This window comes from Nanorana parkeri, unplaced genomic scaffold (assembly GCF_000935625.1).
Source record: "Nanorana parkeri isolate BGI_ZX_2015 unplaced genomic scaffold, ASM93562v1 scaffold198, whole genome shotgun sequence".
Classification (NCBI taxonomy): domain Eukaryota; kingdom Metazoa; phylum Chordata; class Amphibia; order Anura; family Dicroglossidae; genus Nanorana; species Nanorana parkeri.
Window position 1 is genome coordinate 284291 of NW_017306466.1, and position 20791 is coordinate 305081.

Here is a 20791-nt window from a genome sequence, read left to right on the forward strand (position 1 = left end):
GGGGGGGGTCATCTTGCAGTGTGGGAGCTGCCAGTGCACTAGACATAAAGGATCATTTAACCCCTGAAGTGCAGGAGTTCACCTTTTCGTGGACATAGGCATAACTCGCAGGGGTGGGCAAACTCCGACCCTCCAGCTGTTGTGGAACTACAAATCCCACAAGGCATTGCAAGATTCTCACAGCCACGACTCCCAGAGACAGATGGATCATGGGATTTGTAGTTTCCCCACAGCTGGAGTGTTACCCACCCCTGTGTACTCAGCAAGAGAACCTGCTGTAAGCAATAAGCCAAAATTCAGCAACTTAGCAGCAATGTTGCCCTCTATAACAGGACAGGCTGACAGAGCATGTTAGGTGTTGCAGTTCCACATGCACATCCAGTGAGAATTCCATACGATCCGTGTACTTTTACTACACACGTGCACAGTGAAAAGCTTCATCTCCATGACAACGGTAAACAGCCCGCACACAATGCTGAGTCTTCCCGACTCCAAAACTTCCATGTATACCCCCTCAGTGCAGACAAGCTCCGCTCCTACCTGTGGGAGTTGTAGGTCTCCAGCCTGCCCAGGGCTGACCAGGGTCTGCACTTCATCCTCTGAGCCATGGCTGTGGTGGTGTCCTGGAATTCAATGGCAGGCAGTGCAGTGTGTGAGCAGCCGTCCTCAGGGACTGGGGGAGGGGGGACACAATTGCCCCTGTGCAGTCTACCCTCTCCTCCCGGTCTCTGCTGTCCCGGCACCACTACTCCTGTGTCCTTACAGATCAGGTTACTGGAGCTGGAGTGCTGGCTGGGGAGAAGACAAAGCTAAGCTGGCTCACATTACATCGGTCCTCCTGGAAACACACATGACTAATCTCTTCCTCCAAAGCTCAGCACTTACTGTATAATGCCCTGCATACAGGGGACAGCAAAGTGCTGGACTTCATCATAGGAACAGGAAGGGATACCTCTGTTATAGATGAAATGAAGGTTGTTAAGCAGATCACCACTAAGAAACATAAGAAGGAACTGCTATTTATGTAGTTAAAGCTTAGTAGCCCATAGCAACTAATCAGAAGCCATTTCACTGGCAAAGTGCGGCCAGTCACATGACACCGAACGCAGAAGGGTGTGCGGTCTGGTTAAATTGTAGTAGAAGTTTCTTTTCATTCTGAATAGAGAAGGGTAATGGTGAAAACTGTCAGTTGTTTTCTGTGTCTGGGACCCTATTCACACTGAGCGGTTTGTAGTGCGATTTCCACTCAAAAATCGCTTCCAATGCATTTCAATGGAGCTGTTCACAACTCAGTGTCACCTGTAGCTTGGAGCTCAAGCTTGTCGCTCCAACATTTCCTATTTTTCCAGCGGATTTTGTGCGATTTGTCCCCAATAGGCATTGATAGACTGCCCAAAGAAGAGCTACATAGGGTGACAAAATGTGCAATGTAGCTCAATGTTGCTCAGCTCAAATCAGTGCTGAAAAAGCGCTTTTTTAATGTAGCTCAGTGTGAATGGGGTCTCATTGGGGAGACTTCCTGCCCTATAAGGCTCATGCAAAAGACCATATGGAAATACAGCAACCAGTCTTGATGGCAGAAGCTGGGGGCACGATCCTACATAAAAAGTGCTCTGTACGCGTGTGATGTTTGCACAACCTTTACATGCAGATAGCGCAAGGGTGCACTATTGGATGCTAGGCGGCTTGAGCAAGGAGCCATCTGTATCTTAGCAATGAAGGTCGCTAGGCAGCAAGGAGCTGGCTGAATCTTAGCAGCTCAAGCCTGCTTCATCCTAGCAACAAAGGATACTATGTGGCTCAAGCCTCCTTTGTCCTAGTAATGAAGGGTGCTAAGCTGCAAAGTACCATTTGCATCATAGCAACAAAGAACATTAGCAGCAAGGAGTTGCCTGCTTCCTAGCAACAAAGGTCACTAAGTGGCAAGGAGCTGCCTGCATCTTAGCAGCTCAAGACTCCTCTGTCCTAGCAACAAAGAACACTAGGTGACTTAAGCCACTTTTGTCCTAGCAACTAAGGATGCTACACTGCAAGGTGCCATCTGCATCCTAGCAACATTGGACACTAGCAGCAAGGAGCTGCCTGCTTCCTGGCAATGAAGATCACTAAGCGGCAAGGAGCTGCCTTCCTCCTAGCCACAAAGGACACTAGCAGCAAGGAGCCGCCTGCTTCCTAGCAACGAAGGTCACTAAGCAGCAAGGACCTGCCTTCCTCCTAGCAACAAAAGCCTGTAGGCAGCTCAAGCCACCCACATCCTAGCAAAGAAGGACACTAGATGTCTCCTGCCTTCTAGCCAGCTTTGTTGCTAGGACGCAGAGGGCTCCATTTACACCTGTATGTTTAGGTTTGATTAGGGATTCCTGCTTGCGTTATCCTGTAGCAAGAATCCCTAATCTGCCGTTTACAAGCAGCAGCTGTCACCCATTCAAGTTAATTATCGGGTGACAGCCGCTGCACTTAAACGCCGGCATACCGCATGTTATCGTATGTGATTCAATTACATGCGGTTAGAAATCAATCACTCTGCCTGGACACATTGATCATGATGGATTTCTAACGGCATGTAATGGCATTACATTACATGTGGTGTGCCGCCGTTTAAGTGCAGCGGCTGTCACCCAATCATTAACTTGAACAGGTGACAGCTGCTGTTTGTAAACAGCAGATTAAGGATTGTCTTTTAATAGAGATTCTCTATTGCAATGCTGCGCCACAACTGCATACCCACGTAGTGGCAATGTATGCAGCACTGTTACAATGTATGCAACGGGAAGGGGGATGAAGGAAACTGCAGATTAACCGCCTGGTTTCAACGCCCCCTTGATGTCCATGTGAACCAGGCCTAAGTGATTTCATAAGTTCCTTGATTTATAACTGTCCTGCTTTGTATTAGATAAAAATCCTTCCATAATTATTGCAAGAAAGGTTGAGGACCTGTACACGCCAAAATCAGAAGGTACTCGCAAGTCAACGGAGGATACATTGACTTGTGATTGCACCTTCCAATTTCCTTCCGATCTTTTGCAATCTGTCTTCTTCACTGTAATAGCTTGCGATATGTCAGCGCACATTAGCATTCGTTTTTTGACAGTTTGTGTTGCGCTGAAAAAAGTACAGCATGCCCATTCACAACCATTCATTTATGGTTGCCCTTGTGTTACCGTCCATTAAAATGGGGCCTAAGTCCATCATGGTTGCTGCGCATGTACATGGCCCCATACAACCTCTGTTAGTAAAATGTCCGTCAACATGTACAAAGTCAGTTGCAAATGACTTTTCTTTATCTGCAGGTATAGGACTGTTTCAAGTGCACCTGCATACTCATTATGTTTTATGGTGATTAGCTGCTTACAGTCTCTAAGTACTCTTCCATAGCAATGTTTACTCAACACACTGGCTGACAACATCTTTTCAAATGAGTGATAAATAGAACACATCAGTTGTACTATTGCCAATGCATGCCCAGAGATCAGAGGGGGTAACAGCAGCCAAAACCACCATGACGTTCACTCTACTGCTTTGTGCTGTGCAAATAGACTTTCTTACATACACCTATATACTGGATCTTTAGGATCTTCATAGACCCTTTGGGGATGAGTTACTAAAGGATATGCTTATGGAATTTACTATGAGCCCACAACGTGCACAAATGAGTGCAAGGGTTACTGGTATATATGCAGAACAGCTGTGATTTGCTATGAAATGTACACTTCAGTGTACGGTGGTGTGCCTATTATAAAAATGTATTTTTTTCTCTACTGGTTTTAAATCTATGTGACTACTACAGGGGCAGGCAATCTTGGCAATCCAGCTGTTGTAGAACTACAAGTCCCACAAGGCATTGCAAGACCGACAGCCACAGGCATGACTCCCAGAGACAGAGGCATGATGGGATATTTAGTTCCACCACAGCTGGATTGCAAAAAATTCTATTTTTTTTTTAAAGATACTGGGGGGGGATTTGTCAAAACTAGAGCAGACAAAATCTGGAGCAGCTGTGCATAGCAGCCAATCAGCTTCTCTCTTCAGTTTGTTCAGTTAAGATTTGAAAATGAAAGAGAGAAGCTGATTGGTTACTGTGCCGTTACAGATTTTCTCTGCTCCAGTTTTGATTAATTCCCCTCACAGTGTCTTGAATGTGCTGAATTTTGTTTTGTTTACTGTGCTATGTGTAATTAGCTATAATTACTTTTCTCTCCTGTTCATTGAAGGACACAGGGCAACAGATCGGAGATCCTGAAAGGTAGGGTATATCGCCACCTGCAGGAGTAGGACGCTAGGCACATAACAAAAAAAGACTTAGACAGCCTAGGGGCGGCCCCTGCTGGTGGCCCAACCCCCCACCTGCTGACAAGTCTCCAGTTTTTTGCCTAGCGTGGATGGTGATGGATCCTGGTAGTCTCCCCTGGGTGGCCATCAAGCGCATGCAGGCTCTGCCTCGGCGGGTCGGGAGTGCGCGCCGTCCGTGAGACGCTTAAGATTGAGGAGTCTCCTGGCACTGCTACTATGGCCTCGGTTCAGTTTGGAACGCATAAGGGCTCCGATCTGTTGCCCTGTGTCCTTCAATGAACGGAGAGAAAAGGATTTTACGGTGAGTACAAAAATCCTATTTTTTCCCCATTTACTATTATCTATAGGATGAAATATTAAATCGGGTCGACAGACTGCTATGATTTATAGGCAATGCAGTAGAAGGACAACTCATGAGATGTGCTCTGTTTGGGGTGCCTTGATTTTATTGAAGGACAACTGGATCTTAAAATACGGGTTTTGTTTATTTAGAAATGAGGTTATCCAAAAATTCTAATTACCAGGGAAAGGAAAGAGGGATAAAGGGAGAGGGGGAGGGGGGCTCTGTTCTTTAGGCTATTATGCTTCTTATCACTATAAAAACAATACATGCCAGGGCTCTGTTCCTCTTTGCACCACACCCAGTCCAGGCTCTCTCTGGCCACCGGAGCCCTTTGGTTCAGTCGAACCGAAGGGCTGCTGTACGGGCTATTCACTATAGCCCGTACTATAGTGGCCTGTACAAAGTGGCCAAGCGGCTCAGCCGAGCCGAGGGCATATACTTCAGCTCGACCGAGCCGAAGTGACAGCCGAAGTGGGGCGAACTTCTGCTTTTTTTTTCCCACTCTTTTCACTGATTTTCTATTCTGCTCGGTACCACGGAGGTACCAAGCAGAATAGTCAAGCCAAATGCCGTGAACAGGGGTGAATGGCAGCCAGCGAGCTGCTGGAACTTCGGCTCAGCTGATCCAGATGTTGGATCGGCTGAGTCGAAGTCCCTCTGCACTTCGGCTCAGCTGGGCATGCAGAGCATGTTCGGCTGACCGAAGGCAGCCGATGTACAGCTGAATTCAGCCATACTGAGGCGGAGTGAATAGCTGAACATCTGGAACCATCTGAAAACAATTTTTTAAAATAAAATTCTACTGGTGTATGACCAGCTTAAAAATAGGGGGAATTGTAATTTTCCTTCCAGACAGGTGGCCCCACCATCAGATGTGTCCTCACGAATACCCCAGGGAGTCATACTGGATAATTTAGTCAGTGGCACTGTTCATCCAGCATTTAATAGCTGGTTTATTACCTCTATATGCACAAATCTGCAGTCTGTTGCATGGAGATCCATTTTACCAGTTCCAACACTGGATATGATGAAGATCCTAAATCAGTGGCTCTCATGCTGGTCCTCAGGACCCATATTTGTCCTCGGTCATTAAGTCGTGACTCAAGTCGCCCCACACTGAAACACCGGGCATTGCGGTAACATGCATTCAGGTGCTGCCAATCGAACTGTGGGCTGGAGGAGCGTTTGGGGTGCCATTCAAATGAATGGCAATGCAAAGCACCTCCCACACCAGAACACGCGGTAGGTGCAATTGCGTGCTACGGTGTGTTAATTGCATGGGACTGTGCTATTAATGCACTGCACCAGTGTGACTGGGACCTCAAAAACACCGACAGACACACACAATCTCGCACACACACAATGCACATGCCACAAAAAAAAATTGCAATTTTTTTCTTTTAAATCCCCCCTAACTTACGAGAACTGGAGTGGATCCTCAACCTGGTGTCCAATGTTGGCTGATGTGCTGTGACGTGATAGAGCTCCATCCATACGTGCGTTGCTTGTACAGCTTCCTTGCGTGCCCTGTAGAGCTGTTGGGAGCCAGAATGTGACGTCACTCCAGTCCAGGCACCTCTACAGGGCACACAAGGCAGCGGTAAGCAATGCATGTATGGATGGAGCTCCCTCGCAGCCCTACCCTCACCCCACCCCACCACATGCCGACACTTGGCGTCGGGCAACATATTTTGAAGGCTGCTCAGCTTGAGAACTGACAGTGCTGCACCAGGGGGAGGCTGAGGAGCCTCTCCCCTAGCGCAGTGGAAGGCACACGTTGACCCACTGAACATGGAGTCACGACCCACCAGTTGTGCACCTTCACTGTGCTTTAGCATCTTTTCAAGAGCTTTGGGATCCATGTTGTTTGATTTTGGAAATGGTAAAAGCCCTTGCCAAGTTGTTTTTGCCATGCTCGTCCAATTGGGGAGATTTCCTCTCAATTCCAGGCCTGTAGACACAATGGGAAGTGAGTGGAAATCTTTTGTTAGAAATCCACTCTTAGACAGCTGTCACTTCAACAAGAGTCCCCATTAAAAGATTTCCCCTCTATTCTTTTTCTGGTGACAACTCAAAACTTTAGATATTACCTTAATTACAGTGCTGGTGGTCATCAGGACAAATAGAGAGTGAAGCTCCCCATCTGGGACACGGACTGCAATAAAAACCTGACAGTGGTTCTAACCCTTGTATTAAAGGGTTAATGGGGCTATCCTGCACCTAAGCTGCTGCATTCGTGTCCTTCAAAAATGCATCACAGCAAATCCCTAGACAGGAGCACAATAGTATATCTCACTATACATTTGAGATACAGTTTTTACACTTGGGACATTGGATATGGTCACAGAAATGTAAATAGACCCCATTGTGGGAGTTATTTTGTACACTATGACACCTTCAAATTAAGTCTGTGAAGGTTCTCATTCATCCAGATCATGGTATAATTGTAAAAAATAAGTCAAGGCAACTGGACTTGCTGTATTCTTCTTGAAGACGTTTCACTGGACATCCAACCAGCTTTCTCAATTCAGAATGACTTGTACAAAAAACTATCTGGGAATAAATATGGTGAATGTAGCTCCAATCCACATAATCTGTTAGTCCCAACCATGTGTTTATTGCATTTGCATAATTGGAGCTAGGAGGTGTTATTAACCTGCCCAGAGAGAGGTGTTAAAACAGCATTGTATGTGGCAGACAATACGGTAGATGTCTCACCCACCCCCCAGCACCTCTATTCAAGCTTGGCTTCTCCATTTTTACATAAATGGCCTCTTTCACACCTCTTTTGAACCAGTCTTCCTCCCTGTCTAGGATGTGTACTTGACTGTCGTCAAAGGAGTGACCTTTTTCCTTTAGTTGTAGGTATACTGTCGAATCCTGACCAGAGGGTTTGGCTCTTCTATGCTGTGCCACACGCTGGTGTAGCTGCTGTTTTGTTTCACCGATATACAATTCTGAGCACTCCTCACTGCACTGGAATGCATACATGATGTTGTTCATCTTGTGTTTTGGTGTTGGGTCTTTAAGGTGAACCAGTTGTTCCCTGAGTGTAGACATGTGCACCAGCAAAAAATTTGTTTTGTTTCGTTTTGATTCGGATTTTGCTTTATTTCGTTTTTCAGAATTCGGGTCCGAAAGTCAATTCGTTTCGGAATTCGGATTTGGATGAAATGTGTTAACGGAAATACGTACGAAATTTCGTTTAGTTTTGTTCGTTCTTTGCAGCAAAGTGACATTTAAGAGGGGAAAAAAGGTTTTTTGTTCTCAAATGTCACTTTGCTGCAACGAAATTTCGTCCAAAAAAGGAATCGGAAATTCGGATTCATTTGCATTCGTTATATCTGTAATTCGGAATTCGGATACATCTGAATCTCCGAATTTCCAAAATTTCGTCCGAATTTCGATTCGGAACGAAACTAATCGCACATGTCTACCTCAGTGTATTGTTGGGTTTAAAGCAGACAGGGATGTGATATTTTTTTAAAAACCTTCTGAGTTTCTCAGGCACCCCAGCTACAAATTAAGGTGTCTTCATTCCATTAGCATGCAGTGTTGGCTTCCTTCAGTTGCCTTTATTTACATATGTATGTAAAGCACTCATTGAATGTATTTATACCTGGTAATTCAATAAGTGGTTTCCATGGTGCCACAAAACATGTCACCTGACAGTTTCTGTACTGATACTTGATCCTTCATTCACCACTACTTGCAATGTGCATTTGTATATGCCAAAGGGCCTTGGAACAGTATCAACACATTTACTATTAGCCAAGCACTTAAGCCGCAGCAATTATACTAATAAGGCTTAGCTAGCTCAGGTAACATTAAAATTATGCCTTTTGTAACCCATTCTTCCAATGCAGGATGAAAAGAAATAATGATTACCACAGAACCAAAAGAAGGTTTCCATCTGCTGTGTAGTCATTCAAAGACATTCTGCCACTTTCCGGTCACACATAAAAGTAAACCAGTTACAAGGCAAAAGCAGGAACTGCTGACGATGATCTCCTTTAATAAATGCTTGTTGACTGGCTGTCATTCTGAGTCAATAAAGCAGTAGAAAATGTTCACTCAATAAAATGTGTGAATATTCACTTCAGTTATCCAATTATGTGAAACGTCTATTCCTGTTCACTTTGAATACCCAATCATGAGCAGAGGAAATAAATAGGAATTTGATTTTCATATGATTGGATAATTGATGTGAATTGTCACACAATTTATTGATTGAAGATTGTCAATCAGCCCAACTGTCATTAACCACTCGCGGACCGCCCACTGTAGCTACATCGACGGTCCGCATCCTCGTTGTTTTGGGAGGACCTACCCGTCCATGTCCTGTGATCTCTGTGATTAGGTATCACAGTGATCACATGGCAATGTTGGCATACCAAGCCCTCCCCTTCCTCTTATATCAGAGGCAGGAGAGAGTAAAGGGAGTAATGAATGGATGAGTCATCCATTCATTACTTCCTTGTGAAAGCAAGCTGCAGCAGCAGCAAAACATAACTAAATAAATGAGGTATCAAATAGTTTTAACCCTTTTAACCCCGCTCCTTTCCTGCTGATGTGATATCTGCATTCTATCTCTGCTCTGACCTGTATATTAACCCTTTCACCTCCTTATATAGGCACATCTATACATTTACCCCTTCATCTCCATCCTCCCTCTGTCTATGACCTGTACATTTATTGTATCTTATGCACTATTACCAAGATCCATGCTGAACCCCCTCAATACTACTTGTTTCTTCATTTCCAATTTTAAAAAAGCAGTTATTAAATACCACTAAAAGAAAGCTCTATTTGTCCTAAAAATATATTAAAACATTTATTTTGTTACAGTTTTGTGTGACAGAAGAATTCTCAGCCAAACTTGCACATCACTGAAAACTGAAAAATGGCCTGGTAATGAAGGGGGTGTAACATGAAGTGGTTAATTCTGCCCAAGTCACTGATCCTGAGCAAGTATGTAGATCAAGAAAGTTCAAAATCTTTATCTCCACATGTGTTCCCAGTCAAAGTACTAAGGCAAAAGGCTCAGCATGACACCCAGGCAACTACATTTTAGAAGGAGAGGTCACCAATGGAAGTCCCCATGTTTATTTAATGACCAGTTTCTTTTAACCCCCTTGTTGCCACAGACGTAAGTACGATGTCTGTAAACAGACTCCTGGCTGTATAGAATAGTTATAGCTATAGCCAGGAGTGTATGTAGGAGTAATTCAGCAGTCATAGCAATAAAGTTCATTGTGAAAAAAAAATTAAAATTTTTAATTTAAAAGCCCCACTACCCCCGCATGCGTGCATATGAACTGAAACACGTGCCACACGCACCCACGTATGAAAACATTTGCACCACACTTGTTGGGTATCACAGTGCACACCATAGTGACAGCTTTTAAAGTGTCATCATATTAAAGGCACACGAAGGTAAGTTGACATGTTTGGTATCTATTTCGGCACAACCTCATCTTTTATATTTGACCAAAAATGTGGCTGTTATATTGTGTTTCTGTGCAATAATTAATTTGAATGCATTTTTTTACGTAAAATTTGGGTTTGATACACAGTTGTACTAATATCATGTGACATAAAACGTTGCAACTATATAATAGATATTAACATTTTATAAATAAAAAATACCAGAGATAGTTGATCCCGACTGCCTTAAGGTGCCCATACACTGGCCGAATTTCGACCGGTTTTAATGTACCGGATGAAATTCGCAAGGTGTGTGGTGCTGTCAGCTCCCTTTCAGGCATCATTCCTCGATCAGCTGATCGAAGGAGCTGGCTGGAAAATCTTCTTGCGATCAGAGCCAGCAGCCAATGAGCTGCTCGCACTGATCGGGTATTCTGACAAGTGCCAGCGTTACCTACCAGAAAACAATGCAAAGAGCAGCGATTCCTTGATTGACACGCTGTTTGTGTTGATGGAGTAATCGCGTCAATTTTTTCCATTCAGCCCACAGGTTGAATGAAAAAAATTGATGGGTGTATGGCCAGCCTTATGGGATCAGGAAGGATTTTTTTCCCTTTTGGAGCAAATTGAACCATGCTTTATAGGGATGTTTTGCCTTCCTCTGGAATAACTGTCAATAACTGTGGGCATAACGTTCTGTTCATGGAGGTTTTTCTATTATACTTTGATCTCGATTGACTCTTTTTTCAGCCTATGGAACTATGTGACTAGTGTTACACGGTCACATAGTCAGGTTGAAATGTGTAGAAATGTATACAAAGTTTCATTCTCTACTAAGATCTGCTTTAAACTCAAGGTCAAAGTAAATAATTGGTTCGGAAGAATCCATTGCTGAATCAAAGTGTATTAGGACTAATTGTTTTTTTTTTAGGTATTCAGAGCTCACAAAAACAGGATGTTGTCTGAAGGTGGCTTTGATAGTGTTGGAAATACAGTTTCCTATATATGCTTATTAGTGTAGCCTTCTATTTTCCGGAGGTAGGTCTAATCTCTTCCCTCAGTATGATTTTATACAGTTTGCTTCAGTTCCAGTGATATTATTACAATCTAATTTGGATAATGAGCATAGCAGCAGGCAACCATGGAGAAAGTAATGTCACACACGTTAAAGAACAGCAGTCATGAGGGAAATACATGCTGCCCTCATTTGAAAAATGCTCGTGCCTAGTGGTTTTAATAATTTGAGTCATAGACCCAGATCAAGCATGCAGTCAAAGAAATCAGGACTCCTGATCTGCATATAGGTTTTCTTTAGAGGGTAACTTCTTTATCTTAAAATAGAGGGTAACTTCTTTATCTTAAAATAGTGCTAAACTCTCAAACTTTTTTTCAATACTGAATCCAGCTCAAACAATATACATTGCCCAGCAAAGTATGTCTTGATATTTTTGAACAAGTAGTTACAGTCATCATGTTTCTGTACAGTTGGGTCCAACTCTCTCAGTTCTGCTTTCCCCGAACTTCCTGCCCAGTAAAAGATCACAAGGAAGAGAGCTGTCTCCAGCAACCATCCATCTACTAGCTTAGAGTAGGGATGAGAATGGAAGAAGGAGCAGGGAGAAGGGGAGTGTCTTGCCCTACTCTGTCTGTGTGTTTGTGGATATAAAGGATGTCACCAGCACACCAAGCTGTTGTGTTCAGCAAATGTTAATTTTAATGACAACCAATGTCATTCGATATAAAGGATGTCACCAGCACACCAAGCTGTTGTGTTCAACAAATGTTCATTTTAATGACAACCAATGTCATTCAATAGGCTATTGAATGACATTGGTTGTCATTAAAATGAACATATGCTGAACACAACAGCTTGGTGTGCTGGTGACATCCTTTATATCTTCAGTATTTCACGGTGCCACCGTGGTCACTGCAAGCACCCATCTGCATAAATCCGGTAAGGAGAGCAGCAAGATACCTATATTTTTGTGTGTGTTTGTGGAGACGCACACAGCTTACTAGCACACACAAAGATAGCTCTATAGGACCCTGCAAGAGAAAGGAGCCACTCTAAAACAGGATATCAGCACCACTGCTCAGGGGATCAGCTGATTCTGCAGGAAACTAAAACTTTTAAACATCAACGAGCAGCATCCATTGTAAGTGATTTCATGAGCATTTGAAATAGCTTAAAAGCATTTTGACTTTAAAAATGACAGCAGATGCACCTTTAGAAATGTTTTTTTCATGGTGATCTACAAACAGATACTTTCTTTTCCTCCCTATTCTTCTCACAGTGGTCATTTTCACAAAGGGCAGATTAATCCATATCACTTTACTTCCTGGGACTCAGGGTCTGTCTCCTCGAACATGTGACAGTGCACATCATCTGAGGGGGAAAAAATATCTTTCCCCCAAAAAATGACAGGGGATTTTGGAGTTTACAGATCTGATTTCCCAGGAAGGCACTGGTGATGTAGCCTTCTCAGAATGCATCTGCAAAGTCAGGGCTACATCATCACTAGTGCCTCCATGAACCAGGAGTGGAAAAACAGTAATTGTAAGTGAAAGCAAACATTTGGGATCTCTCGATACCATTTTTTCAAGACCAAGTACAAGTACTTTCCCTCAGGTACTCGCCGATACCAATTACCGATACTTATGTTACATGTGACATTTTTTCTTTAAAACGATACAGACTTATGCTTTTAGGGCAGTTTCTTTATAATTATGAAGAACTGTACCTGAATCCATGAGTATACTTGTCCTGATACAAAAAACTTATTTTAACCAAAACCATATTTGACAGTGCTAACTCGTGCTTCTCATTGGTCAGCGCGGTCACCTGACTGCACTGACCAACAAGTGCTTGCAATTTCCAAGTTAAATTCAAAATCCATAGCCCAAATGCGGTAATTGATTTGCCGTATTTTCGTTAGCACAAGCGCAGTGTAGATCGTACGACTTTTGACGGGCGGAAGCGCCAGCAAACTTGCGAAAATCGTACGATCTAGCAAAGTTTTCAAACATGCTTGACCGTCAAAAGTCGTACGATTGTACAGTACTGTCGGTCGGACACTGCAATGCACACATACGATTATCGGATGAAAAGTCGATCGCATACGAAAATCGCAAGTTGTATGGGCACCTTAAGACAAGGTTTTTTTTGAGAGCTGCCTGCGTTAAGTGAATTTATGAACACTTTGTTTCACTTATGTGTTTTACACACTGACACAGGACGTTTGCTACTTTATTAGTCATTTGGAGTTTTTTTAGATTATCACCTTGTGATTTACACAAACAGTTGACTAGAAGATTTAATTTGGATTATTTGTAAAATATTATATATATTTTTTTTCTTTTCTCTCAGAATAGTATTGTTCACTATAATATTTGTTTTTTGCACATATTTGTTTACTTGTTGGGTGATAGTGCCGCTTCACATGTTTGAATGACACCTTCAGAAATGTTTAGTAATGACAATCTACAAACACATACTTCTAGATAATTGCCGGCTTTGTATACTTTGCATTCCTTATTTCTCTTTTCTTGCCCAGTCTTCTCACAGTGGCCATGTTTACTAAGGGCAGATTACTAGCTCTCCTATTACTTCCTGATTACTGGCATATGTGATTAGACATGTGACTAGGACATGTGACCATGCACATTATCTCAGGGGAAGAAAATGCCTTTTCCTGATATCTCGTGGGATTACAGATGAGATTTCCCAGCAATGCTCTGCTGATGACAAGCCAATCCCAGTGTGCATTGATTTGCCAAACTGAAGTAATTTTGCCCTTTCAAAGCAGTAAGTGAATGCTCACAGGATTTTACACCTGGTATGTCTATGCTATTATTATTCATCATACACAGAGGGGTGCATTGGTAGGATTTGATTTTTGAGTGTAAAGGTCCCGGTTTAATAGGTTGTCTCTTTAGGTAGAATGTAGTATTATACAATACTGCATTATGGCCACTATAAGGAGCTGAGGAGCATAGCAAATAATAGACCCCTATGCGTTCCTTCCTTTAATCTATTTTTCACTATGTTATTATTTCACAATGTAGTGGTGAAAAAAGTTAAGTGCCATGAAGAAAAAAACAATTATTTAACCAATCTTTATAGACTCCTTGATATGATACACATAAAAACTTTAAATGTTTAAATAGAATGCCATATTACTACAAAACATTCTCCTAATGGTTTTTTAAACTTTCCATTTCCGAGGCAGTGATCCTTTAAGTAGCTCTAGTTTGCTCTTCTAAGCAAAAATGATCATAATGTTCTTTCCATTCAGGTTTTGGTACAATGCATTCCTGCATTTTCCCTCAAATAAAATGAGATATTCACAATGACTTATTGTTTTATCATAATCATCAGGAGACATTTGCACAGGCATGCTGTAAAAATTAGATTTTGACTAAATGGGATATAACGTCAGTGAATATAATAATAGATGCATTTATCACCTAATATTCTAATACATGTGTGAGCAAGGTGCTGTCAAATATGATCAGGCAGATTTAATAAAGCTAGAGATAGAAAAAGTGCTGCTTATATCAAAGTTCTGCTGTCATGCTTCTAGTGCAACTTTATAAAGTAGAGAATTTGAAGAGATCGTGTCACCAGACCATACATGTTTTTAAATATATAGTACTTGATTTGAATACACCTTTGTCTCCTCTAGGCAATGATTTGATTAACTAATTTTGCAAGAGCGTTTCTGATAGGTTAGATCAGCCTTACTCAACCATGGTGCTGTGGCACCCTGGAGGACTTTCTGGCTTCCTCAGGGGTGCCTCGAAATGTTTGCACAGGGCCATGCCTTTCCATGGTGCATGCTTGTCGCACCATGGAAATAAATTATGCTAATCCAGGGAGGGTGGGATCCATTCAGAAAGGCACAGAAACTGGCCTCTGTTCAGGCCTGCTCTGCCTCCCACCTTCTGCCATGCTGCTGCAACTGTGGCTCCTGATGTAATGATAGGACTCCTATGTGAAGGGGGAACTCTAATATGAAAGTGGGGGCTCTGGTGTGAAAAGGGGGCTCCTGGTGTGAAGAGGGCTCCTGATATGAAGATGGGCTTGAGATGTGGAGATGGCTCCTTATTTGAAGGGGGACTGTAATGTAAAAGGAGGGGGCTATGATGTAAGGAGGGGGCTCCTAATGTAAAGAGGGGATCTTGATGTAAAGGGGGCTCTGATGTGAAGGACAGCTTATGATTTGAAGGGGGGACTCTAATGTGAAGGGGGAAGCCCATTTGTTTTCTGTGTTTGTGTGGGCTCCCCTCTTAAAATCCATACCAGCACAATATCTGAGATAAAGGGTTGGTAAGGATTTTGGTGGGGCAACACATCGTCTTTTACATTTTTACCCTTAGGCTTTTTACATTTTAGAATGGGGTGCCTCAAGATATTGCATACTTTTAAAGGGTGCTATGACTGGAGAAAGGTTGAGAAACACTGGGTTAGATTAATCAAGCATATAAATCTACACATCTACAAAACAGTGTTAAAGTAAACTTTTTGTTATCACAGATTTAAAAGAATGGGTAATACCTAATATGGTAACTAAATTTGAAATCTTTTAAACCTATTACAAAAATCATAATGGTTAATGTTAGACTACATACTGACACTTAATTGCCTACTTATAGTATTTTATACAAATATGTTTTTACTTATTTCAGAGTTAGAGGCAGGAAAAAATAGAAGAATCTGACATTTCCAGGTGTGTCTGATTCTACTTTTGCTGGCTGTCTGGTTGCTTTGACACATGTAAGGACAGTGTGGAGGCTGTGTGCAGGAGAACTGCTGCCGATTGCAACCTCAGCATATATAAGCAAGGAGCGCTTAGGCTGTAATCAGGAGCCAATCTCCTGAACACAGCCATGACAGGGTTTCTTAATATCAAGATATAAATTTACATAAATCAGAATAAATCCACTTCCCTAGCTAATGAACGGTTACATGGTCACGTGCTTTTACTTTCACAGGCACACATTGAAGATGTAAAGACAAAGTGCTCTGGGCACCATAAGGAGTCAAATAATGTGGCACGCGCAATGTGCCGTGGCGAATCATGCATGCTATCAAATTGTGTTAACAGTTGGAGTGGCTGAAGATGCATGGTTAAATAAACCCTGAGCCTACTTTACTATGGGTCAAGAATGTGTAACGCACAGAGCGAAGGGAATCGGAGTGTGTAACGCAAAGGGTGGTTTTCCTTCTTACTGAGGGCAGATTGTGGGCTGGATCTTCTTAAAGATACAGGAACCTCAGGTAGGGCTGGTGTTCAGAGAGTCGGCTGTCTAGGTCACCTAGTGCTGATCATCCAGGGATCCCGGTAGCAAGAGATAGGTACATCTTCAATTATCCTCTAGTCAGGAAAGCTGACATCTGGCAATGATAGCTGCTTCAGGACAGATCCTTGATCTCAAAATATCACAGTTTTTTTTTACCATCTCAGCGTGCTGTCAAGCAGTATGATAATCCCCAGCATCAAGGAGATCAAGGATGGTGGATAAAGAGTGTTGGATCATGAGTGATCAGGATAGAAAGAGAATTTGACCCCATCAAACTCAAAGTATTCTTGCATTCGCATTTTCTGAATAATGGCTTCGTTACAAAGTATTTAAGCAATCTGCATTTCACAACTCTAGGTTTTTCCGGATCAGGGTTTTTGGGTTCTGTCTTTTTCAAAGTGTTCATTCATCTCATTGCCTAAGATTTTGTTAAAGATTCTAACACGTATAAGGGCAAGAACATAAGGCCTTGTGGCTTATGTGGATAGACTTTTAATGCGTATATTTTGTCTCCTGCCCATGTTTTCGAAACCATCCAATTGCACAAACAGTGTCTCAATCCTGAGGTCCAGTCTGATTTATTTTTCTTTTAAGAGCTCCAGGGCAGCCCATTCATGTGAGTGACCTGCTATCGCACCCTAGTCAGGGCCGCGTCAGGGGGGTACGGCCGACACTCAAGTAAGGGGATCGGCAGCCTCAGGGGCCCGCGAACCTTACCTCGGTGACGGCCGTACAGGTGACTGAAGGCGGCCGGGCCCCCGCAGCACTGGAGGAAGCCGGGGCCCGCACACTCCACATCGTAACCTTGGGTGCTGTGTGAGCCTTCGGTGTCCCCCCTGTGTCCCACATTAGGTTTTTAAAGATCTTTAAACCTGGCAAGTGCCCACATCCCATTTAATATATTGCCGAAACGGCAATATATTAAATGAAAATCATTCCCTGGTGGGGAATCAGTATGATCTGCATCTCTTGTTGATGCAGACCATACTGATAGCTCCCTCGTGGGACCTCTGCTAACATGCAGGGAGCGATTAGTTAGCACACTGATTCTTCACTGAAGCCCAGGGATGCAGCGCCCCTTCCTGCAAAACAGGTAAGCAGGAGAGGGGGAAATTTTTTAATGAACTATTATTAGTTGTGAGAGTGTGTTTTATTGTGTGTTTTTTAATGAGTGTGTAATTTTTTTAAATTTTTTTATGAAGCTATGTGTGTGTTTTTTTAATGAGTGTGGGATATGTGTGTTTCATTACGTGTGTGTGTGTGTATTTTTTTTTAACCATGATTGCTGTTTAAATACAAGCGATCACTTGTACAATACGGCGCCGTGTCCCCCTCTGCCGTCAGCTTCCCGGGTTCATCTGTCCCTTGTGTGAGCCCGGGACCCGTGTGGAGGGTCTCCCCTGACAGATTGGAGTAGAGATCAGCAGCTTCTAGCCACGGACCTCTCCTCCGATCACTGGACATCGGAAGTGAGGTGCATTTCATCACTTCTGGTGTCACTGGGCACATTCTCCGGCTCCTAGAGCCAGAAGAAAAAAGACAGCAAACATGTTAAGCCTTAAAATTGCGTGTGTGCGCGAAACCTCAAAAAACTACAATATCCAAAATTTTAGCGTGTAAGCTCCTCTGTACAGAGACATGTGACTGTGGGAGGACATTACAGTGTAAGCTCCTCTGTACAGAGACTGATGTGACTGTGGGAGGACATTAGAGTGTAAGCTCCTCTGTGCAGAGACTAATGTGACTGGCTCAGTGTGGCGGCGGTGCGCGCGGGGTGTCACGCCTAAAGCTGTGTAAGGGACCCCGAAATTTCTGATGGCTACCCTGACCCTAGTTGACCTGCATTAAGTTTGGTTAGCATAGCGCACCACAATGCAGTAATGTGTTCCAATGGGTTGCAGTGTGCTGCAACTTAGGCGTATCAGGAAGGTGCATTGGGCTGCCTTTCACAATGAATGACACCGCTGCATTTCAAAGCACATACCGTAGTACACTGGTGCAAATACACTCTAAGGCTACACTCAACCGCTGACTTTTACTATGCCTTTTCGTTGCAGTGCAGCGTGTTTAGATGTATATTACGATTTATTTCTGAAAACTGTGGCAAATATGCATGCAGTAGTAATATTTTTAAAATATTACACTACAATTAAGTGGTGTGTATGCAGCCTAGGGGTTTGATTATTTATTTTCTTGCCTCATCATAGGAATATATGATTGCACATGTAAGCAAAGCATTTAAATGTAAACTATGTTAGAAGAATATGATATTGTGGCTTATGAAGCTTATGTAGCCAAATTCCAGCTGTCACAAATTGGAGACAAAGAGTTCAATCACATACAGGCATACCCACCAGAGAAAGCCTCAGGAAGCCTCTGGTACAGATCTGCACCACTGGCTACAAACATTTACTGAGCCTTTATACCCTGTATACTCTATTAGGCACTTGGCAGAGGTCAGACGTACATGCCATTACATCCCTAACAAGACCTTTATTAATCCACATATAAGGACTCTTCTTATTCCATTCCATTTTTCTACAGGACAAATTTAAAGGCATCTGCCGAAATGTCATGTCATTAAGAACAATAGTCATTTGGGGATGGCATAGCATGAACAAATGTCAAATGCATGTTACTGTGAGAAATTTCGGAAAAACCAAAGCCCCTAGTGAACAATTTAGTTTTGTAATATCCGCATAGTCACGTCTAAACCCAGAACTAATATAATAATAATTGCTGCCTGACAGGAGACATGTGAGGCTGACCTACTAACATGTGTAACTGAAGAGCTAAATGCATATGTCACATAACAAACAATTATGTGAGAAATATTTAACCTTCAAAAGCCTTCTAGGTATAATTATTCTTGCAATTAACAAGAGATACTTGAAGCACAAGTTCACATGCGTATGCTTTTCCTTATTAGTTTTAGATGTCCACATTGAGGCGGTACACACCGTAATAAACCCCTAAAATGTCTGGTTGGCATTCAGCTTTAATTTAAGTTTTTTGGTACTTAAAGTATAGGTCCAGCCAAGATTTTTTACTATAGTTGTGGACAGCGCAGGGAAGCATTAGAACCCCTGTTGGGATTTTCTGCTATCTGGACTCCATTAGAGAAATAATCACTTACCTACTGTCACGGTGACAACGATTTCACCAATTAGGAAGTGAGGGGAAATCTCCAACAGGGACACATACAGACTTAAAAAGCATAATGGAATTTTAGTCTTCGTCTACTACTCTAAAAAAAATGTCTGTTTATCTTGCTGCGCTCAGCAGGGAACCAGGAATCCCTCACTCCCAGAAGTGTGTTGGATGAAGAGCACCATAGGTCTTAAATAGAATGAAGATCGGCGGTGTTGAAGTGAGACACAAAAGTATGATATCTCTTCTTTACAAGGGAACCTTTTTTTTTCTCTTTGTGTGACAGGGTTGCTTTAAATGGCCAATTACATCATGGATTGTACTCCTTTTAGCTTGATGAAATTAGTAAGTAGTAAATTAGGGGATGTGTTCATAAACCTTTGTAAATGTATGCTAGTTTAGGATGATTTTTATTTTCAATGAAGGTATGTGATGTGAGACAGTATGGAAGTACACACATATTGTATATAAATGAATATCTGTACATACTATTAGTAAATCTTTTATATAAATTTTGTACCTTTAAGGATTGTTAGTATGGAAAAGAGCAAGGGAAGACAATGAAGCCCATAGTTTACACATACTCACAACAAGAACAAAGCCATTTCCTCACTTCCTGCAGTATTTAAATTGGATTTTCAGCTAGAATGTAAAATTCCGTTTTGCTTCTAACATCTTGATGTATTTACATACAGGACACTGTCTTACCATAGTGTCTTTGTAGGGAACCAGGAGACCCTCATCAAACGGTTATTTACATTATTTAGTGGACAGAAGTTTGATCTGTCAGATAAGATGATCATAGAACACCACTATATATCTATGGCTGCACCATGACAATGTAATGAGATAATACATGAGTTATACAGATCACAGTGGATATCTTGTAGTGCAGCATTTTAGATTATACTGGTTAATAAATGCCAGAAAATTCCACTTCTATGGGATGCATTGTTGCTAACTCAACTGGGCAGTGAGTTAGAATAGAATACCATGCTGGCAAGTGCTGTTCCATAAGGGGAGGCCAGCTTTCCCCCCACCACCAGCACTCCCTATACTTCCTTCTCTTGTCTGTGCCCCTTCTTTCTTTTTTTTTTTTTTTAGCCTTCCGGTCTTTATTGCCTTGTAAGTGTGTGTTTCTTCTGCTATTTTTATTCTTGTCCTCTTCTATTATTGTGTTCACTCTCTTGATAGTTATGTTAATTTAAAAATGGTTGGATTTCGTAGAGTGGGGAACCGAACCCATACTTTTGATGTACATTTCCAGCTGCAAAGGAT

General features: G+C 42.3%; 1 protein-coding gene across 1 annotated transcript in view; it reads right to left on the minus strand.

Moving 5' to 3' along the window:
• Positions 1–608, minus strand: part of LOC108786220 (WD repeat-containing protein 64-like) — a 125006-nt gene extending 124398 nt beyond the window's left edge. The window contains exon 1 of the mRNA XM_018555470.1: positions 541–608. Within this exon, the coding sequence (XP_018410972.1) occupies positions 541–608 (68 nt within the window). The remainder of the gene's footprint in view (positions 1–540) is intronic.
• Between the last annotated feature and the right edge of the window lie 20183 nt (positions 609–20791).